We start from the raw sequence: 27,844 nt of genomic DNA, 5'->3' as shown, positions 1-27,844 counted from the left end.
CGCCCCGCCCTCAGGCCCCGCCCCCCGCCGGCGGCGGCGGCTGCGTCGGCCGAGCGCCCGGAAGCAGCGGGGCTGACGAGCGCGGCGGCGGCGGCCGGGGGCGGGGCGGACCGCGGAGCCTCAGCCTGTCCGGCCCCCGGCGCGGCCTCATGCGGCGCCAGGGCTGACACCTGCAGTCCCCCGATCCCCGGCCCCGGGGCACCGCCGCCCGCGGCGGTCGAAGTCCTGGGGGAGCGGGCCCGCGGCGGCTGCCCATGGAGAAGGCCGCGCGGGGCTGCGATGGCGCCCCGCGGGGGCCCGTTCTGCACATCGTGGTGGTCGGCTTCCACCACAAGAAGGGCTGCCAGGTGAGGAAGGGGCCCGATCGCCCCCCTAACCCCTACCCTTACCCCCTTCCCGGCCGGCCGGGCGTCCGGTCGCCGGCAGCGCCCATCCCCTCCGCCCCGTCCTCCCTGCGGCGCCCTCGGTCCTTCTTCGCCGCCGAGCTCGTCCCCTCCTGGAGCCGGCCCCGCGCTCCCCGCTTCCTCCTCCTGCCCCGGGCCATGCACTGGGCGGCGGGGAGCGGTGTGGTGGTGTGTTGGGGTCGGGAGGTGTCTGGGTTCTTTGGTGGAGCGGGAGGAAGGAAGGGAAGGTCCGCCCCGCTCCCCACCCCCCCATTCTCCTCCCCCGTCCCTCTCGGCCGCCGTTGGCTTTCGGGGTGCCGCCCAGGGCGGGAACCGCCGGAGGAGCCAGCGCCTGGGCCGCGTCGGGAAGGTGTCGCCTCGGGTCGCTGGAGGCACCTGCCGCGGGGACAAAGCCACTTCCTTTGTTGATCTGGGAAGCCCTGGGCTCGGCGCCCGGAGGTGCCCGGCCCCGCCCCGCCTCCCCATTGGGCCGCGGTCCGGCTGTGTGATCGCGGCCAGCTCCTCCCGGCAGGTGAGCGCCGGACCTCCCCGGCTCAAGTGCAATGAAAGGAGCGTACGCACCGAGCCAGGAAACGGGCCAATGCAAAGCCTTTTTTATTTATTTATTTTTATTTTTATTTTTTATTGTTTATTGTATCACATAATTGTCCTCATCCCCCCATTCCCATCCCAAACCCCTCCCTACATATGTCCCCACCCCTTTTGTCCATGGCCACTGGCTAGGCCCATATGCATGCACACAGGTCCTTTGGTTGATCTCTTCCTTTTACCCCCACCCTCCCCTACTTTCCCTCTGAGGTTTGAGAGTCTGATAGGTGCTTCTCTTTCTCTGGATCTGTTTTTGTTCATCGGTTTATGTTGTTCATTATTTCTGCAAAGCCATTTTCTTAAGCTCCTTCGCGGAATGGTAAAGGGGACGATGGCACGTCTGCAGTCGCTGCGTTGAAGGCCAGGGAACAAGATAGAAGCCGGGCTAGAGAAGGAGCGCAGACCCTGGAAGGCAGTGATGTCACAATGTCCTGGCGAATAGGAAATGGAAATGTGTGTAAACTATCAAACATGCTCATTGCAGCTGCCACCGGGCAGTGTGGCATTTTCTTTCTTGTATTGTCATTTCAGAAGACGTCAGTGGGCACAATTGAAGTTCGTTAGAAGGATGATAATGGGGGTGGGGGGAATGTTGGAGGAGATGGTTGTGTTTGTGTTTTAAAGATTGCTTGCCATTCCTTGTCCCTCGGTGGGAATGGCTTAGAGAGAGACCCCGGAGGAAGGGGCGTTATTCGGTGCTGTATCTGGAACATTCCAAGCGGCCGTACATTATAAGGTTGTAAAATGTGACCCAATATTTACAGGTGGAGAGAATGGATAGTTGAGTCTGCACCATGGCGTGCAAAAGTGTTCATCATCATCAGGTCTGTAAACTTCGCAGCTTTGATCTCATCACTTTATGACTTCCTTTGGCTGTGGGTGCGGAAACTGAAGCTTGGAGGCAGTGAGATGACCTGGCTGAGGTCACACTGCAGGACAGCCCCGGAGGCGGACGTACCATCGCTCTGGCACCTCCTGAGTGCGTTCTGGGGAGCCAGGTGGCACTTGGGAGTCTCTCGGGGTACAGTAAGAAGTGGCAGCCCCGCTTCAGAACCGATTTGTTTTCAAGACAAAAAAGAAGGAACTATTGGTAGGAGATACAATAAAATCTTTTCATTTTTGCTGTCTTCTAAAGTCGAGATTCATTATTAGGTCGTAGATCTGTTTTACGGGCAAAAGTAACATAATTTTTATTTTCAGAGAGAAAAAAATGACTTCATTTTCAATGTGTTTTTGTTGTTTTCAGAGAGGAAGGGAGAGGAAGAGAGAGAAATCGTTGATCGGCTACCTCTTGTATAACCCACACAGGGCTTAAGCCCGCATCCCCGGCAATTGCCCTGACCTGGGGTCATCCTGGTTCATAGGCCGCCGCTCAAGCACTGACCCCCACCCGCCAGGACTGCCTTACTTTAGAAAAGCAAACGCAGTGCTGCTCGCTGCCGGGAGATTAAAGACAACCGTACGACAGATTGTGAGGTGCGAGAGGCACTTCGGGCCGAAGTCTCGCCCTGGCATTTCTGTGATGTGTCTGGTTTGGGGTGTCAGCGCTGAGGTTTACCATGGGAGCCAGGATGTGCTGGCCTCATAGCTCCCAGACCTCCAGCGAGTCCAAACTGCTGGGTTTTTTTCTGAACCTTGTTTCCTTTGGAGGAGTTCAGACCTGGCAGGGATCCTCAGAGATCACCTACTCCATCCCTCTTACACTTACAGGTGAGTCAGCTGGAACCCAGAAAGGTTAAGTGACTCACATACTTACAGCTAATTTGGTGCTATCAGGAGAACCAGAGCCGGACCCTAGTGAAAAGCAGTAGAACCAGATTTTATTCAGAAAAGCTGTTGAAGGAGGGGAAAAAGAGATCTCACTATAGAACGAGGCTCCATCCTGAATGCAGTAGGGAACATTGGGAGTTGATAGGCCAGGAGCAGATGGGGGGTCGGTGAATGGGAATTGACTATATCAGCGGTGGAGGCGGGTTTCTGGCTGAACCAAACGGGCTTCTTGCTAAAATCAGACAGTGCAGAGACAAGAATCAGCCTGTCCGGTGTTTCAGAGCGGCCAGTTGTGTAAGACTTCCCTCGGGATGTACTCCTCCACTACCTCCTCCTTCGTTTGAAGACGACTGTCCTTTCAGGTGCGGGGCCCAGCGTGCGTGGTCACTGGCCTGTGACTCTGACTCCAGACAGCGGGAGGATGCCCTGTTAGGCTGGCCTTCCCCTGTGCAGATGCTGCAGGTCATGCTGATCACCAGTTCTTTCCGTGCGCCGAGATTATTCATCGCGAAAATTCCCATACTTGGGTGTCATTTGCCATTTTTAGATCAAGGGGAACCAAAGTGAAGCCTTTGTGTAAATAAGTGGCTGGCAGCAGTCTGCAGGGCTAATTAAGCATGATGCTTTTGCGTAGGCTGTCCTGTTAAAAAGCTGCTCTAGAGCTTCTGCCCTGATACAGGAGGGAGGTCCACTCACATGGACCACAAGGTTAAAGCTCTCTTCCAGTCCAGCCGTGCTAAAGACCCCCAAAATAGGCATGTGGACAGATGTGCCATTATCTTGTCTCCCAACTTTTTTTCATCTTTGAGGCCTTTAAATATTTTTAAGTGAAAAACATTTTAATGAAAAATTCCTCCATTTAAATGAAAGTGAACATCTACTAATTTTATCACTTGGCCATTTTTTTTTTTTTCACGCTTATTGGGATAATTTGTGGGAGTGAATCCTTTCGTAGATAATATTCATTTCTAGTGGTGATAATTCTAGTTGATGGCTAGACTTAACATTTAGAACACTTTTTTTTTTAAGTGAGTGAAAGTACTACCAAGACATGTAAAATAGTTTTGAGGTATTTATCTATTCCCATTCTTTCCCTGAAATTTTTAAAAACTGAGTATTTAGCTACGGACCCTTCTTCCTTAAAAACTCATCTGAAATTAGTCTTTGACATGATATAATTGATGGGCTTTTCCTCTATAGTAGCTTGCTTGTTATAGATTGTGTGTTTCAGAGTTTCATTTGTTCCTTGTGTGCTTTGTGGTACTAAATAATATAAACTGTATGTGTCAGATTATTTTTTGGCAAAATAATATAATCAAATGTTTATCAATTAAACCTTTCGGTTCTTTCATAGATTGGACCTTTTTTAAAAACACTCAAATTAATAGGGAATAGTTATTTTCCAAAGTGATGATGTCTAAAAAGTTGGAAGTACTACTTGATTTTTTTTTTTAATATATTTATTGATTTTACACAGAGAGGAATTGAGAGGGACAGAGTGTTAGAAATGTCGATGAGAGAGAAACATCGACCAGCTGCCTCTTGCACACCCCCCACTGGGGATGTGCCTGCAACCAAGGTACATGCCCTTGACCGGAATCGAACCCGGAACCTTTCAGTCCGCAGGCCGACGCTGTATCCACTGAGCCAAACCGGTCCCGGCACTACTTGATTTTTTGACCACTGTTCTGATTTTGTTCCGTTCGTGGTTTTGTGTACATGGCTAGACACTTTAATGCTTGAATAAGCTGGTCTTACCAGATGGTATGTCTTAAAAAAGTAGAATTATGAAAGTCCTGGAACTCCTGTTGACACCATTTCCAACGGTGAGTAAAGCAAGTAGAATGAGGGAGAGAACAACATATTTTCCTGGTGGTCTGAGTGGTCCCATCCCGGGAACATCCTGGATAACAGGATGTTGTGCTACAAACTCGGGATGGGTTGTGGAGATGGGTGGGGGAGGTTGTGTTAGGGTGATATTGGCAAGCTCCGACCCATTGGTTTTGGTGACAGATGGCTGGCTGACGCAGGGAGTTTTGGCGCCCGCTGTGGATGAAATCCTGTGGTGACGATGATGAAACACTAAGGAGGTGTCCTTTGTGGTTCTTGTTGGAATAAGTAGGCCTTTGGAACAGAAAGAACAAACTCTGGAGAGTCAGAGGTTAGGGAAGTATAAGTCCAGAGATGTTTTAGCTTCTCAGAGAAACTTGTGAAACAATACTGCCTCTCTCCCCTCTTACCCAGCACTTTTATTTCTTGAACTGTAATATTTTGGTGGAGGTTTTTTCCTGATGCTCACATGCTTGTCATGTGATGAACACCCTGGCTTTGGAGGGCTGCGATATTAACATGCAGAGAGTGGAATAGTCATTTAGGCCTTGGCATCGCAGCTAAGCAGGGTACGTGTCAATCTGAATGAGGGAAGTTTAGAAATTTCAGGAGGGTGCTTTTGTCCTCTTGTAATCCTCCCCGGTAGCTAGAAAGTGCCCACACTTGCTTGGCCGTTGCTAGAGAAGGGAGGCCTGCAGGAGGCCCTGGCCCACTAGGGATGAACACCACAGGAGGGAGACAGATGGACAGGCAAGAGATTGGGGAGGATCTTCCATTCCTTCCTCCCATTCTACCAAAGAATCTAAACACCCACTGACCCCAACACACCGATACAGCTCCCGCTGTTATTAAAATTGGTATTTTTAGGCAATTTTTAAGTCACATTCCAGCTGTTTTTAAAAAGTAATATTTCTTATTATAAGTAATATGTAGTCACTGTAGTAGAAAAGTGAGAAACTATAGAGAAGAAAAAAATAAAACTAGCACTTAAGACCGGGAATTGAACCAGTGACCCCAACTGAGCCACAATGGCAGGCTGAATTATAACATTTTACAATCGCTAACTAGCACTTTATTCTGCCCTCCTCTCCAAAAGTCTCATTGAAATAAAAAGAATTAGAAGCTCAGAGAAAATGCTAGTAAGCCTGGGATGCCAGCACCTGGGGGCACATATTAAAAATGTTGTTCTTGCTCTAGCTGGTTTGGCTCAGGGGATGGAGTGTCAACCTGTGGACTGAAGGGTCCCAGGTTCGATTCCGGTCAAGAGTACATGCCTGGGTTGCTGGCTTGGTTTCCAGTGGGGGGCATGCAGGAGGCAGCTGATCAATGATTCTCTTTCATCATTGATGTTTTTATCTCTCTCTCTCCCCCTCCCTGAAATCAATAAAAATATATATTTTTAAAAAACCTTTGGTTTTTTCTATAAGACACAGTGTTGGTTCTTTCTATAAGACACAGTGTTGGAGAGACTTCATTGAACTTTCATTGATAAATTCTTCATCTTGAAAAATAATAATAAATCCAGAATGTTGCTTAACACCTTCTCACGCCCCACCAACCCCCCATCAAAACCATGAACTGGAAGATGTGAGCATTGAAGCCATTGATGGGGAGCAAACCTAGATCTTGGCTCACTTCTCAGGCCCCTTTGTTGGGCGTCCCCCTCCACTCTGTTCAATGGGATGTTGGGTTTCGTCGGGGCTCCGTGGCATCAATTACCATCTATCTATGACGTTCCAAATGTGAATCTCAGCCCGCTCACTGCCACCACCGCCTCCTGTGCACATGAGAATGCAGCAGCCTGTTAAGTCAGCAAGAGGGAGAGGGGTACAAGTCCTTCTTTTACTATCTCGTAGGTCTGCTGGTAATGTCAAATACGTCAACAAGCGTGGCTTACCCTTACTACAGTTCTCCAGCATCTAAAAGCATTTCTGCCTTCCAAGATAAAATTCTCCCTTTGATCAACAGCCTTTGGCTAAGAACATTCCTTTCCGTTTCAGGTGGAATTCTCTTACCCGCCCCTGATTCCAGGAGATGGACACGACAGCCCCACCATCCCTGAGGAATGGAAGTACCTGCCCTTCCTGGCCCTGCCCGATGGCGCACACAACTACCAGGAAGGTACGCACACTGGCGGGGGGGCGGTTGGTGACATTTTTTTAATTTGACAAGACATCTTAGACGCCAAGTTCTTTGTAAATGAAATGCCTTTGGCCCTAGCCGGTTGGACTCAGTGGATAGAGTGTCAACCCCCGGAGGGAAGGATCTCGGGTTCCATTCCAGTCAAGAGCACGTACCTACCATTGCAGGCTTGATCCCTGGCCTGCCCCAGTCACACTTGTCAGGTCACATTTTGGAGGCAACCAATCAATGTGTCTGTGTGTCTCTCTCCCATTGATATTTCTCTCTCTCTGTCTCTCTCCTCCCTTCCACTCTCTCTAAAAAGCAATGAAAAATATCCTCATGTGAGGATTAACAAACAAACAAATAAATGAATGAATGAAAGGACCAGTCGCTCATTCAGCCTGCTGTTCAGTCGTTTGGTAAAAAGAAAAAGAGGAAAAAGAAAGGACGGTTGATGGTGCTTATTTATAAAATGTTTCAGAGCTGGTTGGAGCTGACTGCTCATGCTCTAGGATCTAAGGATCTCCAGCTGAGGGCCAGGCTTGCATTATAACGGTTGGTGAACCTTGGCTTCGCCCGCCAGGAACCTGGCCAAAGTGAGTGATTAGCCAGACGAGGACGTTCACTGCTAGTAGCACTTCCTGCCTTTGAACCTCAGACTCCTCTTGAGCAGACTACGGCCTCAGCTGCACCAGCAGACCGCCTGGGGCTCTGCCTGCAGACGTACACTGTCAGTGCCTGGTGCCCACCTGGAAACGGCCGGCACTGAGTCTCCATCCTCGCGGCCACTGGCATCACAGCGCTCCACCTGAAAGCTTGCCTGCAGGGTGCAGACCAGGCACCACCCCGGAGAGCACCGCTGTGAGGTCAGCGCTGCCTCCTACCGCCATAAGGCGTGCTCTGACAGGCTTAACGAAGAACTACATGTTTTCATGTGGTAGAGGCTCTGCCAAAAGACCAGGTTGAACTTAGTTGGATTAACTGCTTAATTTTTGATGAAATGGAGCAAATGTTACTTATGCAGGTACATAAACTTCAAATATCACATTTTAACCTTGCAGATGTTTTTAAAAAATATATTTTATTGATTTTTTACAGAGAGGAAGGGAGAGGGATAGAGAGTTAGAAACATTAATGAGAGAGAAACATGGATCAGCTGCCTCCTGCACACCCTCCACTGGGGATGTGCCCACAACCAAGGTACATTCCACAACCAAGGAATCAAACCTGGGTTCCTTCAGTCTGCAGGGCGACGCTCTATCCACTGAGCCAAACTGGTTAGGGCCTTACAGATGTTTTTATCCCAATTTTTTGTATTATAAATACTTTTAAACATGCAGAAAAGTTGAAAGACGAGTGTAGCGAATATCCCACAGTGTCCTTTGTATTTGTGTTGGTGCCCAGTTTTGCCTGTACCACTTGAAAGTCAGTTGTAAATATCATGACACCTTAGCCTTTGTTACTTTAGCATGCGTCTCCAAGAATAAGGTCCTTCCCAGGATAATCAATATCAGTATCACAGCCAAGAGATTTGTCAGTAAGTCCATAACGCCACTTAATACCCAGGCTGTGTTCAGGCTTCCCCAGGCGTGCAGGCGTTTCTGGTAAAAAATCATGCATTGCTTTTAGTTTTTCAGTTCTCTGTTTTGTTTTGATCTGGAAGAAGCCTGTACAGATCAGGTATTTTCTGAGCTAAGTGACCGTAGTCCCGGTGAGACCTGCTCTGATTCAGCTTCCCGTGCTTTGGTGATGGGTGTGTGCCTGCAGGCCGAGAGAGGGGTTCTCACAGCCAGTGGTGATGATGCTGAAAGCTAGTGCGTGCGGGTTCCTGGTACAGTCTTGTTTGTAATGACTGCATTACAGTAACTTCAGTGTCATCATTCACTCATAAGGGCAGTCACTTCAGTATCTGCCTTTTTCTGTGTGTCTCTTAGATACTGTGTTTTTTCACCTGCCACCCCGAAATGGAAACGGAGCCACCGTGTATGGCATCTCTTGCTATCGGCAGATTGAAGCCAAGGTGAGACACTTACAGTGAACAACAACAACAACAAAAAAAAACCTTGAAAATTCTTTCTTAAATATTGCCCACCCAGAATGTAATATTGATATTTGGGGACGTGCATCTGTGGGACCTGTGATATTGTTTTACATTTTTATAAACGGTGTGTAACTGTTTGCCCAACAGTAACAATTTATTCACATACATGTCTTTGTGAGTTGATACGGTGATTATAATTATAATTGTATTGTGTCATATTTTGCACATTGTTTTCAGATAGTGATACCAAACTTAGTCCTTTGTCTGCAAAATACTGTGTTTAAATTTCAGTGTCCTTGAACTTTTTCCAATTCTAGTGTTTGGTGTATAGCTTAGAGAAATGGAGTGGTAATGAGTGTCTTTTGTTTTTTGTTTTTTGAAGCAGCATTTTAGAAGTAGTAGAAAGCTCTTACAGTAGCTCCAAACTACTTGCCAGATCTTAGTTATCGATGACTATGATTTTGATAATTCTTAAACTACTTGCCAGCTTAATAGCTCTAATTAATAAATTCACATACACTAAGGTGGGCAGCTTCCCCTTTTATGGTTTGCTTCTGAAACAGCACTGGCTTTTTTTGCAGGAGGGCTATTCTGTATGGTAGCTTTGTGCATTTGATTTCTTCATATACTGTTACCCTTACACTCTTTCCTGTGAGATGAATTGAGCTACTGTCCTTTCTGGGAAGTCTGTTCCTTTACTCCCTCTTATCCCCTACAGTTTTATCAACAGTTCCCATGCTCTGCGTAACCTTTAGGTGGCATTTCATACTGCCTGTCTCCCTCCTCACTCCCCCCGCCCCCGGTGTGACCCACGCCAGAGTATATTGGGGCTGCCCTTTTCTCCACGTTTTTCTAGCCTCTTCGGGTAACCAGACAGATAAGCCAGATAGCAGAGGGGCCCAGAGCCTGAGAGAAGGACTTGAATCCCCTCTGAATGAGGGGGGACCTGATGAATGAATCCAAGCAAGGTGGAGAGGGAGAAACATGGAGGAAGGGCTCCCCACCCGACTTCATGCAGCCACTAGTCTGCAGCCCGCTGGGGGCAGGAAGCTCCTTGGTCCTCAGGACAGATGCCAGGGGCTGTCAGGCGGCGTACTAGGGAGGGAGAGTCACTCTTACTGCCCACCTAGCCCCCCCTGCAGCTGACCTGATCAGGCTGTTTTCTGCTAGGGGACAGCAGGAGAAAGCCCTCACGTAACCCTCGGAATCATGGAGGCATGTGACACTGCTCAGAGCTGGCTGCAATACCAGCCTAGGACAGCCACCTTCACCAAGCTGTTTTGTCGTCTCTTAAACTATCTCCTTCTCACCAGAAACGGTGCCTCCGAAAGAGCAACCCATTTTACCACCAGAACAAGGATGGCTGATTGGCATTGAGCGTGGCAACTTGCACATAAAGCATTCTCCGTCAGACTAAATTCCTGATAATAGAGACTGTCTCTCACTGTTCCCTTCGCCTCCCATATTCCAGCACGCAGTGCCCGGCCGACGGGTCCAAGGAATATTTTCTGAGATTCTCAATAAATACTTCTTGCATGCAATTAAGCAAATGCAAGGAATGTTTTCTATCTCCTTGCTATGTTTATGTTGAAGAGGAATTATTTTTAAGTATTTCTAACAGTGACTATTTGTGACAGGCTTTGAAAGTCCGGCATGCAGATGTCACCAGAGAGACCGTGCAGAAAAGCGTCTGTGTTCTAAGCAAGCTGGTAAGAAACCAGATCTCGCCCTGTGAACGTGGTTGTTAAACTCTCCTGACAGATTCCCACTCGGGGATCTGCATTATTAGTCTAAGGACAGATCCAGAAGACATATTCACATTCTCCAGTGACTCAGTATCTAGGCTCTCGCAGCCCCTCGTTCTCTTTGCCCTTCAGCAGCTTCATGCTCATTTGCCCTCCACCCAAAGCGAGGTCAGAGAAGGAGATCTAACAGATAGGTTGTGGGGAAGGTGGGGACACATGATCGAAATGTGCATTTCATTTATACATTTTTGTTTTGTTCCCAAGACTTTGAATAAATAACATTTTACTAAAATTCAAAGTACTATAATCATATTCAGATTTTATTGATGATACTAGAAGTGCATGACCCTTTTATGATGAAGTCGTAGCCTTAACTTGCTCTTTACAAACTGAAAATGTTTGAGGAAGGGAAGTGCATAATGAAATGCACTATGACAGCGCTTTAAATTGCTTCTTCTGTGTACAAGTTGATCAGTTGCAAGTGTATCATCATTTTAACTACATTTTTTAAAAGGAATATGTAACATTTATTTTTCTGTATCTCTCTACATTAAATCATGTGTAATGTTCAACTTTTATTACTAATAATAACACCTTTACCAATAACACCAGATACCTAAGCCTACATGTAATATATAATACCCAAACCTCCTTTGTGGGGAAATCCAGATCTCTATCGTGTTAATTACCTTAGCTCTATATGATTACTAAATACGGATGTTTCTGCCATTAACCTAAACCAAAGATGAGAATATTTTATTAGTCTAGTCATTAAATGTATGTAGATTTTGTTTAATTATTTTGTCTGCGATTATCCAATTTCTTATACCCACAGACAATTTAAATGTAGTTTGTTTAAGATAAGTTGAGTTTTGCAAGAGATAATTTATTTTGGTTTTTATTACTAAGTTCAAAAACTAAGTTCAGAAAATATCTGAATAATAATAATTTAATACTTACTGGCCTTAACATTAAGGTTTTGAGGATCAGAATATTTCTCACAAGACAGTAATTTTATGAATAGAGCAAGAATAGTCAAAAGAATGATTGTACATATCAGGAAATTGGTAGATTGCAAATCTGATCCGTGTACAGATATTAGAAGGGTGGCCTGAAAAATATACATCTGTGAAATACTTTTTTTATATTGGGTCACATGACCCAAGAAAAGAAAGCATAGGAGCACTAGATACTAAAGCAAATGCAAGGTGTTGAAAAGCTTACTCAGTAATCATTCTTCAGAGAACAGATATAATGAAAATAAATGTCATTTATCTATTACCTATGTGTCAGGTATTAATTCTATACCACACACTTTTTGGATATAATTGTCATTTTAATCCTCATAACAATTGTGAGCTATAAGTATTTACTGTTCTCATTTTACAAGTAAAGATATGTTTCAGAGAAAAAGGTGTCCCTCGTGGACATAGAGCTACTAAGTGGTAAAACTGGGCCTGAAAATCCGTCCCGTCTCTAACCAGGCTTGGGGCGTGGGGAGAGCTAGCGCACACTAAGGGGTCGGTGGTTCACAGTGCATTGTAGTCTAAGGATTCAAATATGCTGGCTTTATGCTCTGATGGTAATAATGATACAGTAACAGGAATACTGGGAGTAGTGGGGGAACTATTCTAGTGTTACCTGCCTTAATTAATTAAAAAAATATGCAGTATTGGTCTCTGCATCCTAAAAAGAAAATAGATATCAGAAAACATCTAGAAAAGAACATTACGAATAAAAGAATGGAAGTGGTAAGAGAGGGTCTTAAATAGGAAAATTAAGAACTAAGGAATAACTTTGTTCAAGTATATAGAAAAATGTTATGATAGAGGACACAGACTAGTTGTAAGCCTCGACAGAAGACAGAAAACGGAAATTGAATTACGCATGTTCAACTAGCTATAAGCACTGGCTGCTTCAAGGACAGTTAAACGTCTCCACAAGCCAGCAGAACCATGTGCAGTATTAGGCGATGGTTTGAATTATGATAATAATAGCCAACATCTCGGTCCTTCCTGGGTGCCCAATTCTCTACTAAGTGCTTCCCCCTGGTTGTTCAATTCTGAAAGCAACTCCTGAAGATGCTGTCTTTTCAGGCACCCAGGCTCACAGCAGCAAGCAGGGATGCAGGGGGAAGTGCCCGGTTACACAGCTGAGTGATGGGGGACCAGGAGGTCGGTGCCCACACTCAACCACTGCCCGCTGAGTGGGCACCGCACCGTCAGCTGCAGCCAGGGAGCTAGAGGAGGGAGGTCAGGGCTCTCAGTGAATAGGACCCTGACGCTGAGAGTTACTAACTTCCTCCTTCCTGTTCTCTTCCAGTTGAGAGGCTGTGGGGTGTTTGTATTTTTACTCTCACCATACTAATGGCAGTTTTCTTTGTTTTTTCCTTGAAGCCTCTCTATGGCTTGCTTCAAGCAAAACTTCAGCTCATTACACATGCATATTTTGAAGAGAAGGATTTTTCCCAAATTTCCATTCTAAAGGTAAATTTGTACCCCTCTACAGATGTGTTTGGCCGCGGACACATTGATGAATCGAGTAAATCCTGTCAGTAATATTGTGAAAGATGATCACTTACTACCTTAAGAAAGACATTATCGTTCTTTGAAAATAACATTGAAAAGATAGGGAACTGCCCAAAACGTACAGTTCATACTTATTGTATGTAACCAAAATGCCTTTTATTAGGAAATAATGCAAATGACTGCAACTAACATAAATGTTTCTATTAATAAAAGGGTAAGAGCCCTTTTGCTATGGCATTGTTTCTCCAAATCTGCTTGTCTTATTAATATCCTGCTCAGTATGCTATATATCAGGCTTCTGGCTCCTAACCCCCATTGCAAACCCCTGGAAAACTACGTGACTATTTTATTGAAATGAAGAGCATGTTTTTCTCAAGGCTGCCGTGAATAGGTAGAACATGGGTCTCTCAGAGATTCTGGTGAGAGTAGGACAGTTAGGTATTTAGCAAGGAAGTAGGGGGAATTTATCCAGGAGTCCTTCGCACCATGTGAATGAATCAAGGTCTAAAGTGTAGAGGCAAAGATGGAAAAAGTGCTGGCAAGGCAAGTCTTCAGAGAGACCCTGATTGTTTCTATTGTAAATTTAGGGCCTGGTCCTAGCCAGTTTATCTCTGTGGGTAGAGCATCCGCCTGTGGACTGAAGGGTCCAGGTTCAGTTGTGGTCAAGGGCACATACCCGGGTTGCAGGCTCAATCCTCAGTAGGGGACATGCCAGAGGCAGCTGATCAATGATTCTCTGTCATCATTGATGTTTCTCTCTCTCTCTCCCTCTCCCTTCCTCTCTGAAATCAATAAAAATATATTTAAAAATAAAAATAAGTTTAGGGCCTGGCAAAACAAACTTCCCCAACTAACGAAGCAGTTTCTTCCCGATCATCATGGTTCCAATTCAGTGCCCAGAGTGTCTAACGGAATGTGTACTTCGTAGGAACTCTACGAACACATGAACAGTTCCTTGGGAGGAGCGCCACTGGAGGGGTCCCAAGTGTATCTCGGTGAGTGGCTTTCTGACAGGTGGGGAGAAACGCCCTCACTTCTCTTTGTTTGGGGCACAGAATTAGGTGCATGTGAAACTTCATGATCAGAATTACATTTCTATATGGACCTAAACTCTTCAACGTTTGATGCTGCTGCTTCCTTACATATCTTCTTAGCCGGTATTTATATTGGCAAAGGTATAATAGACCTTTTTTTTTGGCACTCTTTCAGGTGTCCCTATTTTCCCCACCTTTGCCCACTCCACCCAGCCCCTATTCCCCTTCCCTCCAGTCATCACCATTGTTGTCTGTGTCCAGGGGCTGTGCATACATGCTCTTTGGCTAATCCCTTCACCCTCTTTCATCTAGTCCCTCACGCCCCCTCCCCTCTGACAGCTGTCAGTCTGATCCATGGATCCGTGCCTCTGTTTCTGTTTTATTCATCAGTTTATTTTGCTCATTAGTATAACATACCTATACCAATATTCACAACTATTACTGTTTAAGGACATTTCTGGTTTTCAGAATAATAATGGAAGTTTTTTTCTTTTTCTTACATTACTACAAATACTGGTCAATTCCATGGTATAACAGAGAGGGAGGGCAAGAGAGAGATCTGCTTAGTGCTTTTCTGTTTTAAGGTTTTCCAAGTTGGGTTGTTGTTTTTTTAATTTGCTCTATTTGACAACCCAGAATCTGCATTGGTGTCCATGGTACTCAGTGGGCACTCAGTAAGTATCCTTTTCATGATTAAAACAAAAGTGATTTATGCCCACTCAATTCCTATTTCAGCATGAAGTCTTCACTTTTGTAATCCTGTGTGCTACAAAAGCTGGTTACAAAATTTCTATTCCGAAAACATATTTCTTTCTAAATTATTTTCTTTTCCTCTGACAAATAATCAGAGAAAACTGTGACTCAGAAATAATAGCCTGTGGAGTGGAGTGACCTAAAAAGCATGTTTAAATGATTGATTGCCACCTTAGTACCAGCTTTATAATCTCTAAGCTTGTGTCACTTCCAAGATGTTTGTTTGTAGAATGGGGGAAAGTGTTAGAGCTACGCTGTCCATAGCAGTGTTCACTAGTGATGTGACTATTTACATTTAACTTCTTTTTTTATTTTTTAATTGTTTTGGGAGAGAGGAGCATAAATAATTAGTTGTTCTAATTATTTATGTATTCATTGGTTGGTTTTTTTGTATTTGCTCTGCCTGAGGATCATACCTGAGCATCCGGCCAGGGCATGACTATTTACATTATATTAGACTTAATACAAATTAAATAAAATTTAAAGGTTAGTTTGCCAATTCCACTTGGCACATTTCGAGGGCTCCGTGGCCACTGGATTGGGCAACCCCGATTTAGGATACTTCCATCACTGCAGATAGTTCTTCCTTTTCATCGTTGCAGTGCTGTGTTTGACTGTTAGTAATCTGATGAATTCTGAGTCCATGTATATGTGATCAAATACTGTATAATATTTCAATAATAGCATATTCCTAGTTTTGTTTTTACCTGACTTTCCTTTGAGGAGAAAAAACTTTTCCGATAAAAACAGCAGGCTGTAGTCACAGATCCGCTTTTCTGTTATCTGTGTAGGTCTGTCGCCTCGGGATCTTGTGCTTCATTTTCGACACAAGGTATGCACTTACCTCTGCTGTCCTAAAAGGTGTTCATTTAACTGGGCAGATTCCATGTGCTGCGCGGTCAAATGCAGACTGTGGCACAGCCACGTTTCGGTTCTTAATCTAAGACATCTCTCGTGATGACATGAGCCGGAAGTTCTGGTAATGCTTGTATGAGAGAAATTTCTGAACATGTACAGATACTGTCTGTGATATAGGAGAGAGTACTTTTTTCCATTGTCTTTGTAATTTCTGCTACCATGAAGTTAGAGTGGGAAGACACATGTTTCAATCTTGCAGAATATTTTATTTGTTGCCTTAAGAGTGAAACATTTTCCAGTAGAATTTCTATGTGTATTACTTCTGATCTTAGTACAGAAGCATGTGTTGGCTAGGGGGCGTTGATCATTCACTTAACAAGCATTTACTGAGTATCTGTTGGGTGAATGCTCTGGACATATCTATAATAACCTATAATAATAAAAGGGTAATATGCTAATTAGCCTGGATGTCTTCTGGACATCATTCTGGATGTCCTTCCTGACAAAGCCGGGGTCCTGGGTGCCTGTGGGTGACCCCAGGGAAGCCAACCAGGGTCCTAGGTACCTGCCGGCAGCTGGGGGAGGGATGCCCAGGTCCTGGGTTTTGGGTCCTTGGGTGTCAGAGGGAAGCTGGTGCCTGTAACTGGGTGAAGGAAGGCCTACTCTTGCATGGATTTTCTTGCATCAGGCTTCTAGTTCCGAAATAAATGAGTAGTTCCCAGCCTTTAAGGAGTTTGCAATATTTCAAGCAAAAATGGCACAACTCCTTCCAAAAACACAATTTGTTAGAGATTTAAGTGCTTTTCACACTTTTTAGAGGACACAGATAATATTTAATTTTTTAGTATAAATTCATGATTTTCAATGTAATTTTTAAAGCACTGTAATTATTTTAATATTGATGAGATGATATATGGTATCTTTGCAGACAGGAAGAGGCAAATAAATAATAGGCTTGCATTTCTTATTTTAATACAGTGTTTCTTTTTTTGTTTAGGTCTTAATTCTGTTTAAATTAATTCTTCTTGAAAAAAAGGTGAGATTGGGTGGGATGGAATATTTAACATTTATTGACATTTCTTAAATATTATATACAATTAAAACTAATGATAAAGTATAATTTTTTTGCATATCAAATTATGATGAGCTAAAGCCCACATTTTAATTTATTTATTCTTTTCTTTTCTCTTTCTCTCTTTCTTTCTTTTTTCTTTTGAAGCCCATATTCCTGTCCACTGCCATAGAAGCATAAGTTTATGTGCTCTTTTTTGAGGAGACAGTTATATATATATAACCAAAATACCATTTTCAGATTCAAGAAATGTAACATTAATACAATCAATGATACCTAATATTGAAGTCCATTTTTAAATTTCCACATGTCATAATAATATCCTATAAACTGTTTTTTTTTAATATATTGTATTGATTTTTCACAGAGAGGAAGGGAGAGGGATAGAGAGTTAGAAATATCTATGAGAGAGAAACATTGATTAGCTGCCTCTTGCACAGCCCCCACTACGGATGTGCCCGAAACTGAGGTACATGCCCTGGACTGGAATCGAACCTGGGACCCTTCAGTCTGCAGGCTGACGCTCTATCCACTGAGCCTAACCAGTCAGGGCTGGTTGTTGTTTTTTAAAATCTGAGGACCAAAGTGGTGGTGTGTCTTCAGGGTACCACTTCAAGGGGCCCATAGCTGTACTATTATTATTTAAATCTTGATTGTTGAAAGTATTACATATGTTCCCTTTTTCCCCCATTGACCCCTTCTAGCCCACCCTCACTCCCTCCCCAGGCCTTCACACACTATTGTCTGTGTCCATGGGTTATGCATATGTGTGCATACCAGGCCTTTGGTTGATCTCTTCCCACCCACCTCCTGTACGATTATTGATGATGTGAATTGTTTGACTAAGATGGTGGTTGCCAGATTTCTTCATAGTAAGGCACTTGGTTTTCCCTTTACAATTAATAGGTTATCTATGGGATGGTAAGTTTGAATCTATGTGAATATCCTGTTGCCCAGCAACCCTTCACAATAGTTTTTTTTTTTTTTTAAGTATATTTTATTGATTTTTTACAGAGAGGAAGGGAGAGAGATAGAAAGCTAGAAACGTCGATGAGAGAGAAACATCGACCAGCTGCCTCATGCACACCCTCTACCGGGGATGTACCCGCAACCAATGTACATGCCCTTGACCGGAATTGAACCTGGGACCCTTCAGTCCGCAGACCGATGCTCTACCACTGAGCCAAACCAGCTTCGGCCCTTCACAATAGTTTTAACGTCCGCTGGTAATTTTTATCTGGTGGTTTTTCTAATTCTGTCATTAATTAACTATTATTCTTTTGTAAAGAAGAGCTTTCTTCTCTCTTTCCCCCTCTTTTTTTTCTTTTCTTTTTTTTTTTTTTTTTTTAATATCATTGTGGACTCTGATTTTCTAATTGGATTATCATTGAATCCATTTCAGGTTCTCTTTTATATTTCTCCAGTGAATAAACTGGTGGGTGCCCTGATGACCGTGTTATCCCTTTTTCCAGGTAAGAAGGTAACAGTATCTACTCTTCCTGTTGGTTAGCTTGTGCTGGAACTTTCAGTGGTAAAGGTGTTCAAGGATAAACTCATCAGGGTTAACATTCCTAGTTTAATATGACATTTTGTTTTGGCAATAGTTTTTGTGTGTGTGTGTGTGTGTGTGTGTATGTGTGTTGTCTGACATTTTCATTATTTTTCATTGGAATGTATGCAAGCATAGCTTTTAACATTTTTATAGGAGAGTCCTGCTGCTTAGAATAGCATACACAACTCTTCCTCACTTCCTCCTCATTATAAACTAAGTTGTCCTCCCATCTTTCCTGTTCCAGGCATGATCGAACATGGTCTCAGGGACTGTTCTCAGTACAAACCTCGGAAGAGTATGTCTGAAGATGCTGGGCTTCAGGAAAACAACCCCCCTGCAGATGATTTTGTTTCTGTGTCTGCTCCTAACATCACTTGTACCAACTCAGAAACTGCCAAGAAAACCCTGACGGGAAACCACGATGGAGATGCTGCCATCGCAACGGAAGAACCTTTGTTCCCAGCAGAGAACAGCAGCAAAGGGCTGGGACCCAGCGAGACCAGCCCGTATTTGAAACCTCCTTCTCGTCCATCTCCAGAGTCTTCAGAAAGTGACTGGGAGACCTTGGATCCCAGTATCTTAGAGGAAAGGGACCAGGTGGGGTCAGAACAGACAAACTCGTTTCCCAGGGAGTCGGTGCCCTCAGACAGCGCTCCGATTACTGTCCAACCTCAAGCCAACATGGGCCAGGTGGTCCTGCTCCCGGGGCTGATTTCCGGTTTGGAAGAGGACCAGTATGGCATGCCCCTGGCCATCTTCACAAAGGTAAAGTGTAACGTCCTTAGTCCTTAAAGGCTGACCGCATCCTTTTGGAACTTAGCTTTTTGTGCTGCACGCGTTTTCAGATCGGAAAATTTTCCTTGAAAACTAAAACACGTACCAAATGTGTACTGTGGTGGCATCTGTGACTATACTTGAAAGACTATAAGGAATTCATTCAGGCGGTTTCAATTGGGAAGAATTTGGAATCTTAGTAAATATGAGGTCAGCCATCACTGAGTGGGGTCTGCTTGTAATCATTCAGGTTTATCTTCGAAAAAAAGATGAATTGAGAAACTCTAGACAGAGTTCTTTTAAAATATTTTTAATGATTTTAGAGAAGGAGAGAGAGAGAGAGAGAGTAAGAGAGAAAGAAACATCAATGATGAGAGAGAATCATTGATCGGCTGCCTCCTGCATGTCCCCTACTAGGGATTCAGCCCATAACCCAGGCAAGTGCCCTTGACCAGAACCCTTCAGTCTATAGGCCAGTGCTCTAGCCATTAAACTAAACCAGCTAGGGCTAGACAGTCTTGATTACACTTAATGAATATATATCAAATACTACAATTCCAAAAGCTATAATCCTATAAGGAAAAACTGCATAGTGGCTAACTTAAACAGTACACCTCACAGATTTAGTGTTTTGGTTAACTTGCCCATAAAATTATGTTTTAATCTTTGTATGAAAAACCATTCAAAATGTATTTGAAATTTTTATTTATTATTTCTTTTTGCAATTTTTTAAATAACCAGGGGGCAGATGCTCAATGCAGGAGCTGCCCCCAGCCTGCAGGCCCCAGACCAGCCAAGGCAGGTTCGAGCAGGGCCTCCCCCCCAACCCCCCCATCCCACCCCACCCCCCGCCAATCACCCTGCCAGTCACCCCACTGAGGGAGGCGACCAGTGGCAGGAAATAGGGCTAGCAAGCGGGCAGCACCAGGCCAGTCAAGGTGGGTGCCAACAGGAGCCCCCCCAACCCCCCACCCCGATTGCCCTGCTGGTTGCCCCACAGATCAGCCCTGATAGCTGCCCAGACCTAGGGCCCTATCTGTGCATGAATTTCCTGCACTGGGCCTCAAGTATATATATAAAAGCCTGGCCTGCGGGGATCAGGCCAAAACTGGCCAGCTCTCTGGTCTGTTTCTGCAGGAGGAGCAGGGGTCTTTTCCGCCTTCAGTCACGAGAGTGCTTGGGTTGAGAAACACTGTGCTAAGTATCTCTGATGCATAGACGTGGGTTTCCTTTTGCTGCTGTTAGTTAGCATTTTATCAAGCAGAAGATGAGATTGTCAAGTCTAAGAAAAACCAAGTTACTAGGCCCGTATTCCGACTTCTGGAAGCCTCTCCCACAGCAGGCAATTCAGCATCCACCTGGGAGGCCCAAGGCGCATCCTAGCTGCAGAGGAGAACCCGCAGCAGCAAAAGGCACAGGAAGCTCCTGCCCTCCCAGTCTCGTCTGGTGACGTAAACAACACAGCTTCCCGGGAACGGTTCGGTGTTTTTAGAAAAGGGATGAGAAGTTTTAAAATAATCAAATAAAACTGTCACAGAACTTGAGATTGCAAACAGCTCCAGGGTTTCCGCAAGCCCGCCTTCCTGCCTTCATTCACAAATCGTGTCACCTGTTGACAGTCCATCTCATGTGGAATCTTTCGGCAGAGATTCCCTGTCCTCCTCAGCTTCAGTCCAGTGTCAACCCCTTCATTGTCAGGAGATACGCTGCTTTTTGTACACTTTCTGCCTGCTGTGGTTTGGCAGTTCAGTTGTAATTTTTAGGGCAGTGAAATTTTCAAATACAATTCAAATGGAAGTTAACTAAATACTCAAGTACTGCCAACTATCATTTTTGCTTCCAGCATGTAGGAGCAAATATCTTGAAATATTTTTGCATAATTTTTAACAAAAAGACAGTAAAACAGGAAATTGAGTGCTGTGTGCTTCTCATACTAATGCATCAGAGATTTTGTGCAGAGGCAGGTGTAAAATCTTACTAGACGAGCTAACAGCTTTCTGGTAAACAACATGCTTGTGAATGGGCTTCATATTTCAGTTCCTAAGTGAAAAAGTCCAGCTTGATAGTTACTGTGGAGGCTTTTAAGTTGAACCGAGAATAAGTGGAGGAAGACAGCCTTCATGTTAGATGACCTTGCCAAGGTCGACCTTACCCTTAGCTCTCTGGGCATGAAGAGGGAGGTGATTATTCCATTGCTTTTCTAATATTCTGTGTTACTCTTGCGATTCCTAGGGATATCTGTGTTTGCCTTACATGGCATTGCAGCAGCATCACCTTCTCTCGGATGTCACCGTTCGGGGATTTGTTGCTGGAGCTACTAACATCCTTTTTCGGCAACAGAAGCACCTCAGTGATGCCATCGTGGAAGTAGGTTTATGTCTGAGTGTCCTTGGTGCTGCTGGGCCCTGGGATCCTTTCTGATTTGGAATGAGGAAGGCAGAGTCACCTACACTAATAAAAGAGAAAGATGCAAATTGGCCCGTACCTTCGTGATGCCCACCGGCCAATCAGGAGTGGGTATGCAAATTAACCCAGCAAAGATGGAAGGTTACTTTGCATACACAGGCTCTAGCAGTGGGGGCAGGACACTTACGTTATTGCCATGATGATGATGCAGTCGGTCCACACCACCCCAGCCACTCTGGGCAGCCTGGGAAGGTGGAAAGGCAGCTATGGCCGGAGCAAAGGCGCTGCCAGCAGCCAGGGGAAGGCAGGCCCATTCTTGCACGAATCTTCATGCATCGGGCCTCTAGTAACTAATAACGGTGCTAACTGCTCCCTGCGCCAGCCAGGCATTCTGAGCGCCACAGGTATATTAACTGATGTAATTTGCATGACAACCTATGTGGTACATACTGTTACCGTCCCTATTTGATACCTGTGGGGATGGAGCCTGCAGCCCCAGCATGTGCCCGGACCAGAATCCATCCGGGCCCTCCTGGTGCACAGATGGATGCTCAACCACTGAGCCACCCCATCCAGGCCAGCGGTTGCCTTGGGACCACGTGAGAGCCGCACTGACTCGTGCCTGTGTGCCCCGCAGGTGGAAGAGGCGCTGATCCAGGTCCAGGACCCCGAGCTGAGGAAGCTGCTCAGCCCCACCACGGCCGACCTCAGGTTCGCCGACTACCTGGTGAAGCACGTGACCGAAAACCGCGATGACATCTTCCTGGACGGCACGGGCTGGGAGGGGGGCGACGAGTGGATCCGAGCGCAGTTCGCGGTCTACATCCACGCGCTGCTGGCCGCCACGCTGCAGCCAGGTGAGGGGCGTGCAGCCACTTCCCCATTCTGTCACGGCCTGAATGGTGTACGCCGTGCAATCTCACTGTAGCCAGGGGAGCAGGGAAACAGTCACTCCTCTGTGAAACCTGCCTCATTCCCCACAGGAACAAAAAGGTACAGAAAGACCTCGTGGAGCCCGGGAACGAGCTCTCGCACCATGGACACCCAGGCCATGGTCGACAGATTTTGCTGTCATTGTTGTTCAAAGCGTTGAGCTTTTGTTTTGTTCCCCTCGCCACCTTTATTTCTGCCTCTGCTTTTAAAATATATATATTTTATTGATTTTTTTTTACAGAGAGGAAGGGAAAAGGATAGAGAGTTAGAAACATCGATGAGAGAGAAACATCAGTCCGCTGCTTCCTGCACACCCCCTCCTGGGGATGTGCCTGCAACCAAGGTACATGCCCTTGACCAGAATCGAACCTGGGACCCTTGAGTCCACGGGCCAACGCTCTATCCACTGCTTTTGTTCTTAATTGTGAAATACACATAATCTAAAATGTCCTAGCCCAGCCATGTCTAAGGGTGTTCTTCCGTGGCATGACATACATTCATACCGTCATGTCAGCAGGCTGTTTAAATCAGCCACCGGCCACCACCACCACTGCCGCCTAAGTTCCCTCCTCTCAGAGTGTGTGTGTGGAGTTTCCCCCCAGGTTCCTGCGTGCTCTTCACTGGAAAGGAAGCTTCGCAGCAAGTTTGTATTTGTTAGTGGGATGTTTTTAAACGTCTGCCTCTTCTTAATTGAATTCCCAAGTACTCAGCACCTGAGACTCCCAAATCCAGGCCTGTAACCCAGGATCATGCAGGAATCTAGTAAGAAAACCCCAGTCCCCACCAATCATGTAGCTTCGTGAGTGATTCATTCACCTTTAAATAACATTTGCCCAGGTAGCTGCAAGAACGGACTGGTAGGAGCGAGCTTTCTTTTTTTAAGGGGGGGGGGGGGCACATTATAATGTGCAGGGAACTGTGTTGAGCTCTTTACACCTACCTACCCCCACATCACCCTCACAGCAGTCCTGGGCACATACCTTGTCATCCTCAACTCTACAGAGGAGCAGGTGAGGCACAGGAAGGTGATTTCAGCAGCTCGCTCACCCCTGGCAAGAGGCTGAGCTGGTATTACAGCCCCATCGCCCGGCTCAGCTCCCGCTGTAAGGGGCCTGCAGCCCTGTGCCGTTTGGGGACTATGTTCTGAAAAGAACTCCCCGTGCCGCACGTGGAACTGTGTGCACCTTTCCCTTCCTTCCCCAGCAGCAAACATCACCTTTCACCCTCAGAGCAGGCAGCTTGCAATTAAATATGAAGCAATGGCCGCTGGAGTTCGTTCTTCAGCCCTTTTCCATTCCTCCAGGCAGCAGAAATGCCTGCACTGAAACTCCCCCACGATCCTGATAAAGCCTAATCGTTTTAAACATTACATACACAAATGCCCTTGTTGTGTTAAGTATCCTGAGTGCAAAATGCATGGACACTCTGGAGTGAGTTTCACCAGATAGCGAGACAGAACCCAAAGAAGAGAAAATCATGCCTAAAAGAACCAATTCGTGTTCTTAGGAACAGTGACATGACATTGTGCCCAGATAAAAGATGCCCTGCTTGCCTCCTCCCTATGTAAGCATCAGAACATTGGCTCACCGGCCGGCCTGTCGTTTGTTTAATAAACACTGTGCCTCCTGACCTTGGGTAGAAGAACAGGACCATCTTGGCATTGTAAGGAGCCTCAGACAAGCTCTGGGCCCGCCCCCTTTTCCAGTTAGGGAAATGACATTCTCCCTCCAGGACTAAGTGACTTGCCAAAGACCACATAGCCCCTGCACAGGATGTTTGGAGCTAGACCTAACTTCCTGGCATCTAGTAGATCCCCAGGGAGCCAGGGGGGGGGAGGGGTGTTAGGGGGTGGAACTATTCCTTTACCCTTTTTGGTTGTTCATCTTCTCACCCCTGACCAGCTGGCTACAGGCAGCTCAGCTTTTGCACGTTTACTTGACAGATAACGAAAAGGTGCTCGCGGACTACGGGACAGCCTTCGTGATGGCATGGAAGAACACTCACAACTACAGGGTCTGGAACAGCAACCGGCACCCGGCACTCGCGGAAATCAATCCGAAGTAAGCACCTCCTCCAAGACTCAGAGGTAGAGCACAGAGCGGTTCCTTCATTGCCCAGTACAAAGGAAACCCTATCCCACCTGGCCAGTTTGCTCATTGGTTACAGCATTGGCCCAAGCTCTGAAGGGTTCAGTTTTGGTCAAAGTATGTATCTTGGTTGCAGGCTCCATCCCTGGCCCCAGTCTGTGCACATGCAGGAGGCAACCAACCGATGTGTCTCTCTCTCACAGTCAGTCAGTCAGTCAGTTGCTATGAGCTCACTGACCATGGGGGACAGATGCTCAGCATACAGGATCGGGCTCCCTCCTGTCTGGATCAGGCCTGCAGGGATTGGGCCAAAACCAGCTATCCGACATCCCCCCGAAGGGTCTTGGATTGCAAGAGGGTGCAGGGCAGGCCGAGGGACTCCACCGGTGCACAAATCCATGCACTAGGCCTCTAGTGTATATATATTTATTGATTTCAGAGAGGAAGGGAGAGGGGGAAAGAGATAGAAACATCAGTGATGAGAATCATTGAACGGCTGCTTCCTATACATTCTCTTTGGGGATTGAGCCCGTAACCCCGGGCATATGCCCTTGACTGGAATCAAACAGGACCCTTCAATCCTCAGGCCAATGCTCTATCCACTGAGCCATACCGGCTAGGGTTCTGGGAGCTTTCTAAAAAATGTTAATGCTTGGGCCCCACACCAACCAAATAAATCAACATCACTAACACAACCCTCCCACTCCCAGCCTAGAAAAAACACCTATTTCCTGTGGAGGGAATGGGCTCAGAGGCTCCCCTCACTGCAGGCAGGGAGCTGGGGTCCAAGCCCCCGGGTGTTACACTGAAAGTGTCTCCCCTGTGAGGCTCCCTGATGCTTCCTGGGGTGACTGCTCTGTGTCTTTCCCGCCGGGCCCCTCAGGTTCAAACCGGAACTTTGTTTTACAGCCACCCTTTCCAGGGCCAGTACTCGGTATCCGACATGAGGCTTCGGTTCTCACAGTGAGTATTTCGAGCAGAACACCAGGACGGCTCTGCCGTCTGAGCCTGTGCCATGTGTGCCGTGGCTAATTGGGAGTTGTTTTCTGCACTCGGTAGACTTGGGCTCCAAATAGTAACCAAACACACGCCTGGCAGCCCGCAGCTCAGCAGCGGGTGCGTCTCAGAGCGAAAACACTGCTGTCTCCCGGAGACTGGTGTGAGCAAAGCGCCGGGTTTGCCATTTTTATCCGGAAGTAACTCTGGCAAGTCCTGTCGGGAGAGTTAGTCATTCATCTGCATGCTGTTTCTTTTTAGTATTTTACTGAAAACGCACATGCTTCATTAAATTAATTGATGGATAACAACGATTTAGTTTCTTTTCTCAATAATACTCATTTGGGGGATGGTGATAGAGTGATGTGTGTGTGTGAGCGAGGAGGTTGATTTAAGTTGTGTGTAACACGTCTTTTCTTCTCTCAGTTCTGTTCAAAACAGTGAACGTGGCAAGAAAATTGGAAACGTCATGGTCTCCACCAGCCGGAATGTGGTCCAGACAGGAAAAGCCGTTGGTAAGGCACCCTTTGGCCAGGAATAGGCTGCGATGATAACTCACCGCTGTGCTCTCAGTATGTTGTTGATAAAAATATAAAGTTGTAGAGGTCTGAGTATCACATAATAATACAAATAATTCCCATAGTCAAATACAGGGGTTTGTTTGTTGTTGGGTTTTTTGTTTTTTAATTTTGGTCTTATTTGTTTAAAAAAATGTCATGGCACCAGATAATATCAGAGTTAAGCAAATTTTGCCACATCTGATGGGGAGTGACAGGTTTTCTGATGAGTTCACTCTTCTGCTACCAGGATGCAAGCGTCAGTGGAGTTTCCCCCCAGCTCTGCCCATAGTCCTTTATAAAGAGTAGAGAGGGACATCACTACAGACATTACAAAAATTAAAGGACTTTTGTGAATAACTTTATGCCAATTTTTTGACAACTTAGATAAAATATACAAATTCTTTTGGAAGACTCAATTGAAATAGTCTTATCGATCAGTGAAATAAGAAATAGAAAATCTGGCCCTCACCAGTTTGGCTCAGTGGATAGAGCATCGGCCTGGGGACTGAACAGTCCCAGGTTCGATTCCAATCAAGGTCACATGTCCTGGTTGTGGGCTCCATCCATGATTCTCTCTCATCATTGATATTTCCGTCTCTTCTTCTCCTTTCTTCTCTGAAATTAATAAAAATATATTTTAAAAAGAAAATCTGACTAGTCCTATTGCCTTTTAAATAAATGGAATTAATATTAAAAAACTTGCTGCAAGGTTTTTAATTTAATTCAGGCCCACATGGCTTTACCTACAAGTCTCCTCAAACATTTGAGGAATTATATTGACTTTCTACAAACCCTTTCGAAAAGTGGTGGATGAGGCAATACCCTTTGGTCCACAGGCCAACACACTATCCACTGAGCCAAACCAGCGAGGGCAGCAAGGGATTGTTTTGAAACTAGAAATCTAAATGGCATGCTAGTCATCGTTACCATATTGATGCCTTACTGTGAATTGACATTTATCCATCAGCATCGGTCCTTCTTTTAGGGCCTCTTAACAGAAGTGAAGACGCTTTTCCTTTTGTTTCTCCCTCCTTCCCATCCAGGCCAGTCGGTGGGAGGAGCTCTTTCCAGCGCAAAGACAGCCATGTCCTCTTGGCTTTCCACCTTCACCGGCTCCACCCCGCAGAGCCTCCCGGAGCCGCCCGGGAAGCCCTGAGCAGGCCCAGCGGCGGCTGGCGCTCCCCCAGTTGGAAGGGTCCCCTGTCTGAGCTGCTCCCAGGCTGTTCTCCATCAGCCACAGGCCCACGGCGGGGACCACACGTCACACTGTTTACATGGATGGTCGCGGTCGCCCTCTGTCTGAGTGAATGTCACAGGATGCCGGAAAGATGCAACCACAGCCACAGCAGGGATGGCCCTCCAGGCTGGAGTTTGAATCGGCTGCTTCCATTTCAGTCTGAGCCTGATGCAAACACGCCGGGCCCCTGCTAACGGCATCTCCCGTTCTGACCGCGTACACTTGTTTACTTTAGGAAAGCTTTTACGTATGTACATTTTGTTCTGTTTGGCTATTTGAATAGTTGGATGATCATTGTAATTTATTAGTGTTAAAATTGTTGTAATAATATTTTAATTTCTCTTAACGTTGGCCCTAAAATATGCTTATAAAGTTAAGGGCCTGTACTGCCCAGTCCTTGGTTCCTATTATTTTTTGCTGAGTTCTATGACGATAGTTTTCTACCAACAAACTATCAATCCTCTTCCTCCCGGAAAGGTGAAAATATGGGAGTGGGTTCCGAGGATGCTTGTTGGCTCCCTGTGTGCTGTGTTCTTGCCCAGCCCGAACCCT

General features: G+C 45.8%; 1 protein-coding gene across 9 annotated transcripts; it reads left to right on the top strand.

The window, feature by feature from the left end:
- The first annotated feature begins 80 nt into the window (after positions 1-80).
- AVL9 (AVL9 cell migration associated) lies at positions 81-27,707 on the top strand. Of its 9 annotated transcripts, XM_036429906.2 has the most exons (16): positions 81-347; positions 6,593-6,713; positions 8,651-8,736; positions 10,395-10,466; positions 12,899-12,988; positions 13,959-14,025; positions 15,609-15,649; positions 16,673-16,711; positions 18,150-18,219; positions 18,544-19,064; positions 21,306-21,440; positions 22,117-22,336; positions 24,355-24,472; positions 25,409-25,462; positions 25,922-26,010; positions 27,099-27,707. In XM_036429906.2, the coding sequence occupies exons 1-16, from the start codon at positions 255-257 to the stop codon at positions 27,209-27,211; spliced, it is 1,929 nt and encodes a 642-aa protein (XP_036285799.1). In that variant the 5' UTR covers positions 81-254; the 3' UTR covers positions 27,212-27,707. The 9 variants fall into 9 exon arrangements, 8 of the variants coding, with proteins under 8 accessions (XP_036285799.1, XP_036285803.1, XP_036285801.1 ...); XR_006741013.1 differs by lacking the exon at positions 27,099-27,707 and having other exon boundaries at positions 24,355-24,498; positions 25,922-25,948; XM_036429910.2 differs by lacking the exon at positions 12,899-12,988.
- The last annotated feature ends 137 nt before the right edge of the window (positions 27,708-27,844 follow it).

The sequence above is a fragment of the Pipistrellus kuhlii genome, unplaced genomic scaffold, assembly GCF_014108245.1.
Source record: "Pipistrellus kuhlii isolate mPipKuh1 unplaced genomic scaffold, mPipKuh1.p scaffold_m20_p_10, whole genome shotgun sequence".
Lineage (NCBI taxonomy): Eukaryota > Metazoa > Chordata > Mammalia > Chiroptera > Vespertilionidae > Pipistrellus > Pipistrellus kuhlii.
This window is presented reverse-complemented; position numbering and strand designations above follow the sequence as displayed.